The sequence below is a fragment of the Rattus norvegicus genome, chromosome 1 (genome assembly GCF_021556685.1).
Source record: "Rattus norvegicus strain SHRSP/BbbUtx chromosome 1, alternate assembly SHRSP_T2T, whole genome shotgun sequence".
Classification (NCBI taxonomy): domain Eukaryota; kingdom Metazoa; phylum Chordata; class Mammalia; order Rodentia; family Muridae; genus Rattus; species Rattus norvegicus.
In genome coordinates this window covers 94,645,483-94,660,213 of record NC_141534.1, presented here as the reverse complement: position 1 = coordinate 94,660,213, position 14,731 = coordinate 94,645,483, and the positions used below count along the sequence as shown (strand labels likewise).

General features: G+C 53.1%; 1 protein-coding gene across 1 annotated transcript in view; it reads right to left on the bottom strand.

Annotated features, from left to right (window-relative positions):
- The window catches only part of Fcgbpl1 (Fc fragment of IgG binding protein-like 1), a 37,993-nt gene that overhangs the window by 5,004 nt on the left and 18,258 nt on the right, over positions 1–14,731 (bottom strand). Inside the window, 10 exon segments of the mRNA NM_001164656.1 lie at positions 301–500; positions 1,791–2,364; positions 2,722–3,290; positions 4,340–4,883; positions 5,186–5,802; positions 6,125–6,698; positions 6,915–7,252; positions 9,167–9,308; positions 12,634–12,833; positions 12,917–13,502. Coding sequence (NP_001158128.1) covers positions 301–500; positions 1,791–2,364; positions 2,722–3,290; positions 4,340–4,883; positions 5,186–5,802; positions 6,125–6,698; positions 6,915–7,252; positions 9,167–9,308; positions 12,634–12,833; positions 12,917–13,502 — 4,344 coding nt within the window.

The window sequence follows — 14,731 nt, the reverse complement described above, 5'->3', positions numbered from 1 at the left end:
TGGGGAACTAAGCTCTCATGTTTGACCTGGTGAGGACAGCCGAGCCTCCCAAGGCCTCTGCATCTTCTGCTTCACTTCCCCAGCCCATCCCGACAGCCTGCCTGTCCACTCAGTCTGATCTTCAGCCTCTTTGTGAGCTCCTCTGTGCTGTCTCAGTACAGCAGCCACAGCTGGGAGCAGGTGGTGGCCCTCCGTGTGTCCCAATCCTCGAACAGAAACCCACAGCACAGCAGCTCTGAATGTCCTCCAGTTCCTCCACCCACACTGCCTGCTTAGAGACTCCCAGCCTCCTCCACTCACCGGCACATATTGGCCATTGTGGACACAGCCGCAGTCCTGGGCAGGAATGCACACACCCTGGGAGAGCAGGAAGTGATCATCGCATTCACAGCCTTCAAAGCACTGAGAGGTGCAGCCAGTGAGGCCAGAGAGAGCAGCACAGGAGCCCTGGCAGGAGTATGTGCAGACTGAGTAGTGGCTGTGGGCAGGACACTGGAGAGCTGTAGGGAGAGGAGGCACAGTGAGTGTGGCAGGCAGCCTCCAACCCTGTCCTATAAAGCTCACATCCAGGTATACGGACAGCGACAGCCACCATACTACTCTGGGAGAGAAGAGGTAGACGGGTCTGGGGAGATGAGAAATCTGAGAGCGAATGTCAGGCCTGGGAACTGGGCATGCTAGGGTAGGATGGGAAAGCACGAAGAAGGCTGGGCTTGGCGTTGGAGGATTAGCCAGAGGAAATGGATGGGATGATGAGGAACAGAAAGATAGCACAGGGAAGCTCAGGAAGAGGCTGAGGATCGGATGGAGTGGACAGGCAGACTGTCAGGATGGGCTGGGGAAGAGAGGCAGAAGATGCAGAGGATTTGGGAGGTTCAGGCAGAAGGAACAGATGACCCAGGGCAGGCTCTGACAGGGTTGACTTGGGATAGGAGAAAGCAGAGTATCTGGGAGAGCTGGGAGGTGTGCACAAGGGGTTGGAATAGCACAAGAATGGGTTTGAGGATGGGACAAGAGAAGGACAAGGATATGTGAAAGACACGGGCAGATATCCAAGATAAGACTCTGGCTAGGTGTTGCAGGCTGGTGTGGCTACCGTAAGAGAGTCAAGGGGGCAGGACAGGAGAATCAGGTTTGGGGTGAAGCTAAATTTCTGTTGGAAATACAGCAGGTCAGAGACTTTAAGGGCCACCAGGGTATGCCCAGAGAGCACAGGGTGCATGAGCCTTGCCCACTGTTTGAGCTAGTGATGGTGTCCACACTCAAACTAGGACTCGTTCATTGTCACTGGGTAGAAGATGGGACTCTGGGTCTAGGTCTTAATAGGAAACAAGGAGAAAAGGGTCTTCACTGCAGTGCTAAGGACCATTGCTTTGTCATGGGGCACTGAGGGGACTTGTTGCTATCCCATAATTTGGAAATAGGTGTGTGGTTCCGGATTGGAGGAGTCTATTGCCTGTGGCCTTGCACGGAGGATGTGAGAAAATACAGTCTGTGGGAGGGACCAGTGAACCGGGGACTCAGGCCTCCCGTGGGCTCTCAACCCATCCACCTCCCTTTCAGGTCACTGTGGAAAGAGCTGGGAACGCCTTGGGAAAAGGTGAATGTTAGGGCTGGGGAGCGTGGACTCTTGACTGGAGTCTGAGACCCTGGAGTTAGAGAGAAAGGAGGAAAGCCACAGAGGATGCAGGGCAGGGCTGGAGGAAGTCCCGTTACAGGCAGGGACTTCTCCTGAGCAGCAGACAGGGAAGGAGGGCCAGGGGCTCACACAAGGGTTCAGAGACACTCACGGCAGAAGCTGTCTGTCCTCCAGGGCTTCACTACTGCGCCGGCTGCCTGACAGGCTGCAGTATAGGCTGCCAGGCTCCGGCAGAGATAGGCGTTGTCTCCGTTATGGGTACAAAGGTCAAAAACACATTGGTGGAAGTACTCTGAGTGACTCAGAACCTTGTGGCAAGTTGCAAAGGGGCCTTGGGGGTCCCGGATCTTCCCACAGGCATCATTTTTCTCAAACGCTTCTCTCTTTTCTGCCAGGCACACAGGGCAGCCCTGGGGTCCACAGCCTTCACCACAGCCCAAGGAGGAGCCGGGAACCCGCCATGCAGCTCCAAAGGCATCCACGTTGGGGGCTACTGCTCCATTGGGCAGCACGAAGTCATCACTCTGGTTCCCATTGAAGTTCCCACAGAGGCCGCAGATGCGTCCCCGGAAGGCACTTGGGATGGACATGAGGATATGGTCATCGCCATCAAAAAGAAGTTTCAGCCCCCTTTTTGTCTGCAGAAATATGTTTCGGCCTTCAGCAGTTATGTATGTGGATCCTGCGACTATGGGTAGCGCCACAACCTCACTGTCCACGGTCACCTGGAGGCAAAGGTCCATTAAGTTGGGGGTCAGAGAACATCACTTTAAGGAAGGCTCAATAGTTCTGACAAAGAACAAGGGACACTGTCTCTCTTAGACTCGTGACAGATCTAAGTGCTTTGTAGTTGGACTGGAGTGAGGTCATTTTAATCTCCCAGGGTAGCAACAGGGCCACGTCTCCAATAGGTTTCAGGGTAGACACTTTGCCTTCTAAATCGCCAGGTCCTGGGGTACTCTCAGGACTCTCGAGTTGGTCATTGTCCCCTAAGACCTTCCAAAGTAGGGGCATCACTTCAGGTGACCCCCTATGTGGGACTGTGTCCCTGTAGAACCATGGGCAGGGTTGTGTCCACTCACCTGTGGCCCTTTTGCCAGGACCACAACCTGGTCTGCCACAGTAACCACCACCCGCTGGGGCTCTCCAGCCAAGTCCTTCTCAAGCACAATGGAAAACTCCTCCTCTCCAGGTTTCAGGAAACAAAGTTGCGCCAAGATGTAGGAGCAGGAGCCATAGAGGTCGTAAACCAAGCCGTCGGGTGTGGTGTAGTGAATACCATGAAGGACCAGCATTAATTTAGAGCTCTTGGGGTGGCAGGACCGGATGCCATCCTCTATCCGGCACTCCTCATGGATCCCGCAGATCTCTATCCGGCAGGTGACCTGGCCACCAGGCCCGCACTCACACAGCCGCTCACACTCAGGGCCTGGGTAGAAGGTGTCACCCAGCACATAGTAGCGTCCATTGTGGAGGCAGCCACACTGGCTCACAGGAACACAGGTGTCACCACTGAGCACGAAGCCAGAATCACAGACACAGCCCTCACGGCAGATGGTCTCGCAGCCCTTAGGGGCTGAGAGGCTCGGGCAACTCACAGGGCAGGAGTCGCCACAGAGCTGGTAGTGGCTGTGGGCAGGACACTGAAGGGCTGCGGGGGAGAGAACAAGGAAGAGTCAGGCAGAGGCGATGGTGGGATCAGGAGGACTTGGGTGTGAGAGCCTGACTGAGGCCTGCTCCGTCTGGTTTGGCACATGACTGGACCTAGAACATATGACAGGGACACTGATATGGAATCTCAGGTGTGGGGCATGACCTGGTCTCACTGAGAAGGGTGTACCACCCTGACAAGTACTTCTAAAGCAAGTGACTATCTGGGGATATGACCACACACATATGAACAGAACGGTCTAGAACAAACTATGCCTTACTGGTGTGAGTGTGACTAGAGACTCATGTGTGTGGGAGGCCAGGCAGCCTGACTGAGGACAGTGCCAGCATGACTGGAGCATGGGTTTCTCTGATGTGCTGTTTCAGGGTACCACTGTGGCAGTGTGTATGTGACTGGGTGACAGATTGGATCTGCCTGAAGGATCTGTCCCACACCTTCTGACTCAGTCTGCTTGGATTTGCTGGGGACAGGTCCTGATTCCAGCTGAGCATATCATCTGATGTCTGACCTGCATGTGGCAGGCAATGTAGGGTCTCTGGAGACACCACTGGGCTATCTGACCACTTCTGTGTGGCTAGGTCTGTTCCAGTGTGGGAGATGGTCCAGAGGCTTGAAACTTGATCTCTGACAGGGGTTCCTTGCTGAGTCCATTAGAAAAACGAACCTCAGGCTGGAGAGATGGCTCAGTGGTTAAGAGCACTGACTGCTCTTCTGGAGGTCCTGAGTTCAAATCCCAGCAACCACATGGTGGCTCACAACCATCTGTAATGAGATCTGATGTCCTCTTCTGGTGTGTCTGAAGAAAGCTACAGTGTACTTATATATAATAAATAAATAAATCTTTAAAAAAAAAAGAAAGAAAAACGAACCTCCAGAGTGGTCTGTACCCAGGGTTTCTGACTTTGATGTGCCCTGGGTACTTCCCAATCCCACTGGTGGTTTTCTATATTAGTGTCAGGGTGTGTCTTTGTCACGAGGGGGCGAGGGGGTAACCCTGTCTGTGTGGAGCTACATGGTTCAGTACTCACGACAGAAGTCTGGCTTCCTCCATTCTCCAAGTTGGGCCTTGGCATCCTGACATGCTATCACATAGGTGGCTATGGCAGGACAGAGGCCTCCTGGATGTCCCTGAACCTGACAGGCATCCAGCAAGCACGCCTCGAAGAACAGCGTGGGTGGCACAAGGCTGTGGCAGGGTGCTAGCGGGCCTTTTGGGGCCGTGATTATGCCGCAGGCGTTGGGGCCATCAAAATGTTTCTGTTGCTCAGGTGTGCAGGGTTTTGGACAAGGCCTAAGCTGGCATTGGTCGCAGTCTGGAGCTCCGCCCACTTTCCAGCCCTCAGGTTTCCCGTCCACTGCGGTCAGGTCATCGCTGGAATTCTTGTTGTAGTTCCCGCAAAGGCCACAGAGGGTGCCTGCGTAAGCGGCAGGTACCCGCAGGCGCACGAAATTGTCTCCGTCAAAAACCAGGGAGAGCCCCCAGGTGGTGTGTACTATCAGGCCCGTGCCACTTAGGTGAACAAGTAGTAGTGACTGCAGCTGGAAAGGCAGCGTTACCATCTCTCCATCCACCTGTGGATGCGGGAAAGGGGAACCAGCTGAGTCTGGTGTATTTGTGTTTCAATCTTATCTACACCATTCAGAATCAGTTGTATTAGACACGTGATTGCTGCTTATAATAATAGGAAAGAGACCAGTCCATTGGTTCTTTATACTACCATGAAGTAGATACTTTCCATCATCCACCCTGCAGAGGAATACTGGAAGGCTGAGCCTGGAGAAGCCGCTGCTTCCAGCCTTCCCGGTCCCACCGGCTCTAATGTGAGCCAGCCTCATGCTCCCGCCAACCTGGGAAAGATGCTCAACCCACTCACCTGTAGCTGCCTGGGCCACTGGGTACTGAGGGTCAAGCTGAGGCCATAGATATGCAGAGTGACACTTCGGGTGTAGCTGACAGCCTGGCTGCCCCTGTGCTCATTAGCCACGGTGACATTGAAGTATTCAATGCCTGGGGGTGGCGCATGGCAGGGTGCGCTCAGCAGGTACTCGCAGGTGCCTTGGAAGTCAAACCGGTGCCCATCTAGGGTGATATATCTGGGATCACCCAGTATTTGGCATTCAGCTATGCTTGTAGGTTGGCAGCCGATCTCCCCAGAGGGCAACAAGGCACACTCCTCACCCAGCCCACAGCTGGCTGACTTGCAGATCAAGGAGTCACCTCCAGGTCCACAGTGACACCTCTTAGAGCAGGTAGTATCAGTCCAAAACTCGGTGCCTGCTTCGTGGTATGTGCCATTGACCCAGCAGCCACAGCCACCATCCAGGGGAACACATTGATCAGCACTCAGGACGAAGCCCAGGTCACACTGGCATCCCTCCACACAGGGCCCGTCACATGCAGTTGGGGGGTTGTGTCGTGTAGGGGGTGGGCAGCTGACTGGGCAGCGTGGGCCACAGAGCTCATAGTGGCTGTTGTCAGGGCAGGAGATCTCTGTGGGTAGAAGGAGGGAGAGAAACCAAGAACAATGTTGGACTGGCCTCTGGGGACAGAGTACGTAGACACATCAACAGAGACAGAAGGGGACAGAGAGACTTGCAGATCCACAGTCAGAGAGGGACACAATGACAAAGTAGAGCTGATGGAGTGAGGGGCAGACAGAGAGATGATGAGCTGGAGACACAGACAGACACAGCCAGGAGACAGCGATGAACCAAAGCCAGCGGAAAGACCCCAATGGGTGGGAGCGAAGCCAGCCCAACCCAGCAGCGTCAGGGTCATGCACCCAGGTCTGGTTCTGCTCCCCACCACTCACCACAACCAGCCTGAGTCCTCCAGTCCTGGATTTTGATGCCATGAGCCTGGCAGGCTTCTGCATAGGCAGCCAGTGCCTGGCATAGTATGTCTTTGACTTGACCACCCAGGCAGAGGTCCAGCACACAGCCCTTGAAAAAGCTTTCAGGAGGCACATGGGAATGGCAGCTGGCAAAGGGACCCACTGTGTCGGGGGACAGAGGTCCACAGAAGCCAGGACCCTCATACTCCTCCACTCGGTCCTCTGGGCACGTAGGACAGGACCCCTGACATTCATTCCAGCAGAGAGGATCCCACCCTGGAACTTGCCAGCTGCCACCCCAGGCAGGTATGGAGAGTGCCACTGTGCCATTAGGGAAGACTTGGTCATTTTTGGGGTTTTTGTCCATGTTTCCACAGAGCCCGCACACGGCACCATAGTAGCTGCTGGGCAGTGTGACTTGCACCCTCCAGGTCCAGTCGTAGGTGACCTGAAGACCGAAGTCAGTCTCCAGCACAGCCTTTGTGCCTCCATGAACCACGGAAATCCTCCCTTCAGCCAAGTAGACAGGCAAGGCCATCAGAACTCCATTCACCTGAGGAGAGAGGGAGTCCAACAGAGGTCACGGGAGCAGTGTGTTACCCTGGTCCCCTCCCTTTTCTTGCCAAGGGCTTCCTCCTGGCTGACATTCTAACCAACTCTCTCAGGCTCTTGGGAACACTGGAGTCTATTTTAGCTCTCTTGATTGATCAAGATCTCTCCCAACTCTGGCCTTCTTTGTGTTCTTGGATGACCGTCCTACTGATCGTACCTGAACTCTGCCAATCTTTTTCTTGTGAATAGTGATACTGGTGTTATAGGTAGTCACGGTGACCTTCTTCACGTTGGACACAGTAGGGTTGCTCTGGCTCTCATGCTTGGTGACGACATTGAAGGGGGTCAAGCCCTCAGCACTGATGCCAGGGCAGCCAGTTCCTGCCAGCTGGTAACTGCAGGTCCCGTGGAAGTTAGTGTTCAGGCCATCAAAGGAATGGTAGTGAGGGTCTCCCCACACCCAGCACTTGGACTCGTAATTGGCTGTGCACACACCCTTGCCGTCTCTCTCTGTGCATGTTTCCTGGGACCGACAGGTAACACCTTTGCATGGGTCTGTGGAAAGAGGAGACATGTTCTTGAGTGGCTGCCCACCACGAGCACGACTGTTCCCAGAATCTACCCCACACTCTACCAGGCATATTGGCTGTGAATGTTGCTAAGAGGGAGAGCAGATCCCAGGCAACGAACGGTGTTGACGCCTAAGTCCTATGTCCTAGGGTTGCTGTGGGAAAAGTCAGAGAGATGGCTTGGCTGGTAAGAGCATGTGTTGCTCTTGTAGAGGGGAGTCGGTCATAGCATCCACGTGGAGGCTGGCAGCCATCTGTAACTCCAATTACAGAGCGGGATCACACACCTTCTCCTGGACTCTACATCCCTCTGCTCAAGACCTCAGTCCTGGGATATCCTGGTGAGATTTCTGTGTCTGGGGCCCCAACATCTGACACTTTGATTCAGCCCCCAGTCTACATCTTATGGCCAGAGGTGGTAGCTTCTTCTGCAGGTAGCATTGTGTTCTGCCTTGGGAGTCTCATTATTGATGATTATACTGGAGAGCTTTCATGTCCAAGGCTCCATGTCAGTGCCACCATACCCCCCCGCATCCTCATGTTTCTAGTTATGGGGCGCACATACACACTCTGTGTCTAGTTATCCAACCTTCAACCTTGCTCCTCTGTCTTGTTTCCTGTTTGAAGTCAGCCTGGAAGCTTTGTCAGCAGAGGGCACTGGGGAGTCTGCAGGAGGTAGGGGCCCATGTCTGTCCTCACATCCTCACAACCTGTTCTGCTCTTCTGGCAGCAGCAGCACAGAGGCCTCTGTGAGGCCTGAGGCAGTTGGGACACTGGCTCTCTAGCCAGTCACTTAGATACCCCAGGTGGCTGCTTCCAGCTGCGTTCCCTCAGCACCAGAGTGGGGGTTTCACTCCTGCAACCTCCAACCTGCTGGATCCTCTGACACCCAGAGGTGGTTGCAAGGGTGCCTTTTCCAGTGAGGTCTGAGACAGCCTTAGGGTATGTCACTTCCCTATCCCTGCCTTCTAATGTGGGGAAGGAAGCCCAGAAGGGGCCACTCAATGGATCTTCTGTTGCTTGTGCTTTCCCTTCCCCTGTTGCGGTCAGTACTGGTAGCGCCCTTCCCCAGCTCCAGTGCAATCGATGGATTCCCGTGTGCTTCGAGTGCTAAGGACCAAGCCACACCCTCAGATTAAACTCTCTTTCTCCTGCTGTGACACCGATCAGTGTAGACTTTCCTCAGTGACTCTGAAATCCTGCTCTTCATTTCTGAGAACCCCAGCCCAGATCTCGGTTCTGGGGTTCTCAATTTTTATTCACTGCAGGAGAGGGGTGCCTTCCTCAGAAACCAGGTTGAGGTTAAGACTGGGTCCTCGATGTTGAATGAGGGGTGCCTCTTCTGAGACCTATATCTCTAAAATGACGGTCCTCTGCTTGAAGGTACCAGAGTCAAGGTTCTTCTTTGATTTTTGTCTCTGCTTCTATCCTGGCAACGGCCACCTTAGAAACTCAGAGCTCTGATTTCCCAGTGACCCCTGGAACCTGAAGCTGGTTTCTGAAGCCCCATGTCCAATCCGATGAGCCCATGGGCAAGAAGTCAGAGAACCTTCCGGTGCTTGCAGTTGTGAATAAATAGGTGTTTCAGTGAGAAGTTGTGCTCCAGGCCATGTGGCCGGCAAACTTAGGTAATTGTCACTGCATTTGAGAGAAAAAGAAGGCCCAATCCAAGGGCCTTTGGCATCCACCATCGAAATCTTGGCTAGGGATTCCTGCAGCTCAGTATCCCATAAAGCTCCTTGACACCCAGTCTGGACGACCTCTGTCCTTGGCTCCTGGAATCCCCGTCGAAGGTCTGGCATCTCAAGCCACAGCCCTCTGATCTCTCACCACAAAGCACGTCACTCCCAGCCCATGTCCCCCCCCAATCACCCATCAGCCCAGCCACACTGCCCAGCACCTTTGTTGATGCAGGTCAGGACGCCTCTTGAGGGCTTGCACACCTCTCCTGGCTTGCAGCTGTGATCCTGGCACACCATGCCTGTGCCTGGATGGCACACACAGTGCTGCTGGCAGTTTTCAATGAGAACTGACTCCTCTGGCTGTGGGGACAGAGACCGTGGATCAGTAACGGGAGGCGGGTGCCAATACCCAGTGTTTCAGGCACAGAGAGGTTGGGGGCAGCTCTCAGCAGTGTGGTCCTTTGCCAGTGAAACTGAGGTACAGCATGGCTTTGAGGCTCAACTCATCCATCCATCCATCCATCCATCCATCCATCCATCCATTCACTTTATTCATTCATTCACCCATTCATTCTAAAATCTGCACAGTTTAGGAGAAGCAGAGTTAAATAGTCAATACAAACAAAGCCTGCCAGGGCCATTGGCATATTATCCTGTCACTAGGGAGGCTGAGGCAAGAGGATCCCTGAGAGTTTGAGGCCAGTCTGGACTCCATAGTGAGTCACTTAGGGGCCACATACCAAGACCATCAAAAAAGAAACAAAGACAGAAAGAAAGGAAGGAAGGAAGGAAGGAAAGAAGAAGATCAGGGCAAAGGCTCTGGTGCAGGCTCTTTTCAAACTCTAAACAACACAATTTGTTTTCTTCATGTGTCATTTTTCTCATTGGCCAACAGAAGATACTTAATAATAGGACAGGACTAATAAAATACAATGAGCCAGGCAGTGGTGGTGGCGCACTCCGTTAATCCCAGCCCTTGTGAGGCAGAGACAGGTAGAGCTCTGAGTTCAAGGCCAGCTTGGTCTACAGAGTTCCAGGACAGCCAGGGCTACACAGAGAAACCCTGTCTTGGGGGAAAAACTGGAAAGTACAACGGTCTTGATACAATGTGCAAAGCACAGGCGACAGCAAAGAGAGGCGGCTTTTCAATAACCCAGGCTGCTGGGTAAAGGGGTAAAGGTGAAGCAAGGAAAGATAACTGTTGTGAAAGCTAAGTGACGTGCAGGTCTGTGTGAGACACTTCACCAGTCTCTTGACAGCATATATATGACTTCATAACAAGTCTTTCTGTGCACCTCAGACAGGTTCGTGGGCATTGCCACCCACACGTTTGCTTTCATTGCTAGTGGTTATGGGAGGAGAACCACAGGGAGGAGGCTGCCCTCTGAGTCTTCTATAAACAAGACAGTTACACACATGTGTACACACACACACACATGCACGAGTGCGCACGCATGCACACAGGCACACATGCATACACACACGCACACGTTAAGGCAGACCTCCATGTCAGGGAGCAAGAGGAGGAAGCAGAGGAAATGAATAGCTGCTATAATAGACAAGGCTCCTCTCTGTGGTCATGGGACAGCGGATGGGGCACATGTCTCCTTGGGGCACTGGCCAGTGGCTATAAAATAGGGCTGGGGAGATGGCTCAGTCATTAAGAGCCATGGCTACTCTCCCGGAGGACCTGAGCTTGATTCTCGGCACTCCCATGGCAGCTCACAAGCATCTGGAGCTCTAGTCTTAAAGGATCTGATGCTCCCACCTCCACCCCAGCTTCTTTGATGACACCCACCAAGAACATACACCAGGGCTTACAGTATGAGAACGAAGATACACACAAAATAAATTTTGCTCACACACAAAATAAAAATAAATCTTAAAAAAACTATTATAGTCATATTGTTAAGATAAATTCTTCGTTCTCGTACTGTAAGCCCTGGTGTTCATTTTCCTGTAAGATATTGGAGGGTAGGACAATTTGACTCCCTACTTGGTAGCTCCTGGACTCTTCTTTGCTGTGACTCCCTTGAGCCAAAGGACTGTCACTCAAGCGAACCAGCCAGATTAAGCTCACGGTAGCACCTGTGGTTTTGCATTTGTGGAGAAGACTTTTGTTTTTCACTAGACTTTTCCTTATCACAGATCTAGGCGAACTCTAGATGATCCTATAAGCCATTTCTAGGCTGGAGGTGAAGTGCTCCCCCTGGTGGCCAGGCAGTGAATGTTGTTGACTGGCGCTGAAGAGGCAAAGTTGTGATCAGTCTAAATACCTCTGCACTGTGTGTGCTCTAAATACCCCTGCACTGTGTGTGGTCTAAATATCCCTGCACTGTGTGTGGTCTAAATACCCCTGCACTCTAAGCACGCTGTTCTGCCCACCTACTGAGTCAGCTGGGAAACAGAGCCCTGTGCCACCTTCCGTGGTGTTAGGAATAGGCCCAATGAAAGGCTGCTTCTGGGCGGTCTTTTCCTGCTTGCTTTTCAGTATTGAGGACAGAGCAGGCAACACAAAGAGAGTGACAGAGACCACTGGGTGGCCATGAGAGCTGAACAGTTAGCAAGCCAAGGTGGAAAAGTCACAAAGTGTGACAGCTGAAGAAGAGGCCAGCTGAGCTAGTGGCAGGCTGGACCGCAAAAGTGGCGGGAGTGGCTGGCTGAGGGGTGGGAAAGAGCAACTGGGATGAGGGTAGAGGGGATGGTGGAAGGATGAAGAACTGAAGTCACGGGAGGGCAGGAGGCTGTAAAGAGCCGGAAGAGAAACTTGGTATTCTGTTTAAGCTCCACCCCTACAGCTGCCGGGTATGCTCCGCCCCACAATTGCCTAGCAACAGCCAGCTGTGCCTGACTATAAAAGGGGGGCTGCTTGCCCCCTCCTCCCTCTCTTGCTCTTTGTTCTTCCCTACTCTTCCCCTCATCCCTGTCGCTCTCCATTCCCCCACTTCCCTCCACGTGCCCATGGCCAGCCTTTCCTCTCCTCTACTCCTCTTCTCTCATTAAATCTCTCCACGTGGAGCCATGTTGGCTTGGTGCGTTCTGTCCGGGCACGGGTCGATATTTAAACCCTAACAGAAGCAGCAGGCTCTGTTTTGCTGGGAAACTTCCAGAGAGCTTTACATGCACGGGACTTTCATACGCCAGGCTCGTGGTATAACACTGACTGCCGACAAGGGCTGAGGAATCCTTGACCTCTTAGGCCTTTGTAAGAACTGTGACCCTTCCTGAGCCAGAGCGCTGCCATGAGCAGCTCTTGCCTGGTCCCCTCTATTAAACATCTGTGGATACCAAGTGCCCAGGATCAGCACTTGAAATGTTTTTCCTTTCCTACATAGGATCTTTATCGTAGTACAATAGGACTCCCTCCAGCCATGACTCACAGTGGGAAAGCCATCTTTATCCCGGCATGGTACACAAAGGGAAATCTTGGCTTAGGAAGCCAGGGGAAGAAGAGTTGAAAACATCAATACCCATGGTGACATTTTCTACTCCTGTGAGGTGGGCCGACCAGAGGGAGGAAAATTAAGGACTAGACAAGGACAAGGTGTACCAAGTCAGGAGGAGGACAGATGTGGGTAGAGGTATTCAGAAGGTAAAATGGCGGGAAGGCTAGAGTGCTGCACAAGCAGAGAGGCCTGGGTTCAGGAAGAAGTCCTGGGTTCTGTCAAGAAGGCTGGGTTCCTACCTCATAGTAGACTCCGTTATGATGGCAGCCGCATTTCTCCATGGGCACACAGGCTGTGATGCTCTGCAGGAAGTCAGTGTCACACTCGCAGCCCTCTGAACACGTCTTCAGGCACTTTATGGGAGTGGTAATTGTTGAGCAGTCCAGGGAGCAGGTGTCTGCGCAGACCTCATAGTGGCTGTGAGGCGAGCACTCCATCGCTGTGACAGGGGAGTGGGTGTCAGGCTTCTACTCCAGTTTCCCAAGCTTCCCCTCTCCCTCCCCTCAGCGCCCCATCACTCACGACAGAAAGTTTGGTTTCTCCATGGCTTGACAGTGCCTCCAGCCTCCTGGCAGGCGCTCACATAGGCGTGGATGCTGTTACAGAGAATACTCAGGTTCCCGCCACCCAGGCAAAGATCAAAGACGCAGTTTTGCAAGGGACCCTGGGGGTCCAGCAGCTTGTGGCAGGCAGCCAGTGGCCCTGTGGGGTTGGTGAGCAGTCCGCAGAACTCGTTCCCACTGTACTTCCTTTCCAGGGTTGGGTAGCACTTCGGGGTGCAATCCTGCCCCGGTTTGCAGGCTGGCCGGGGTGTGCAGGAGGAACCCGGCACAGTTTTTTCCCAGGATTTCCCCAGCTCACCGGGACTGACTGCCTGCGAGCCATCGGACTTCTGGAAGTCGTTCTTGGGGTTGTTGTTGTAGTCCCCACACAGGCCACACATGTGTTTATAGTAGTTGCGGGGGACGGTGACACGCACGCTGTATTTGAGGTCGTAGGACACGAGCAGGCCAAATTTGGTCTTGATTACCACATCTGTGCCATGCAGGAAGGCCTGCACTCTCTCCCCATCCAGCGACACAGGCATCTTCATGTACACAGCGTTCACCTGGGAGTCAGGGACCGCCAAGCTCCAGACAGCACACTTTGATGCAGTCTATCACTAAGTCTGTTCTAGATGTTCCTGTCTGACATTGAAATCCTGACTAACCCCATCTTCCTGCTCCCCCCATTTCCATATTTGTAAAATGTACAATAACAGTACCTTATATGAGAGCCAGGACCTCGAAATGCGAACATATTTGGAAAAAGGGTCTTTGTTGGTGTGATTAAAAATTATAACCTTGCCATAAAAACACCATGAATCTAAGAGGGCCCTAAATCAAATGGCGAGTTCCTGTGAGGCACTGGGGTAGGACCATAGAAAGAGCATCATGGGAAGACCTTTCTGTGCCCTTAGGTGGGAGACTCACCTGTGTTTCTGCTTCCTGTCTATGGGCTGGGCATGTAGATGTACCAGTGGCTTGGGGCTGTGTTTGTAAGTCAATCTGGACAGCCTGGGGCACTCAGAATTGTTGCTGTAAGGGTGGCTGGATGAAAGTGGAAGTGTGGGTAAACCTGCGGATCACCCGAGGGCTCTGCCTGGTGCACCCCTGAGCTCACCACATCTGTGCCCTTCCTCATCACACACACCCCGCCCACCGGCTTTTCACAGGTGCAAAGAGATTGGGAGGAGGCAGGGAGAGGCACGCTCTAGGCATGTCTGGAGTGTCCAAAAGACATCAACAGCCATTCCTCCCCAGGCTGGTAGTGAAGGGCACGTCACCTAACCCTCTGGGCTCAGTTTCTGCCTCTGCAGTGAGGGACAGCCACAGGGAAGCTGGGGGGTTGGTGACAGGAACAGAGCGCTCCCTCTGACTGGAGCTGCTCATGTGTCAGCTGCTAACCTCAGAGCTTGGGGCTCCTTAGGGAAGATGCTGCCCCTGCAACCTGTGTCTGGCGTGGGACAGCTCTTGCTTCTACTGCTCCCAGCACAACTACTGGGTGCTGCACGTCAGTGGGGAAATTCCCAGTGCATCTCAAATGCCAGTCTCCTGTGAGACTCAGTCTTCCTGCTCAGAAAAGCATTAGGGTGTGGTGTGGGATCCAGGGTGCTGTTTCTTAGCAGCAAATGCCTTGCCTTTGCTAAAGAATTTCAACACAGTGATGGGACTTAGTCTTCCAAAAAAAAAAAAAAAAAGAGTCCAATCAATCATGGTGCCTTCTCCAGCTACCATTGCAAGGTTAAACTGATGGTGAGAGTGCCAGTTGCTTAGCAGCCAATGGGCCTGGGGGCAG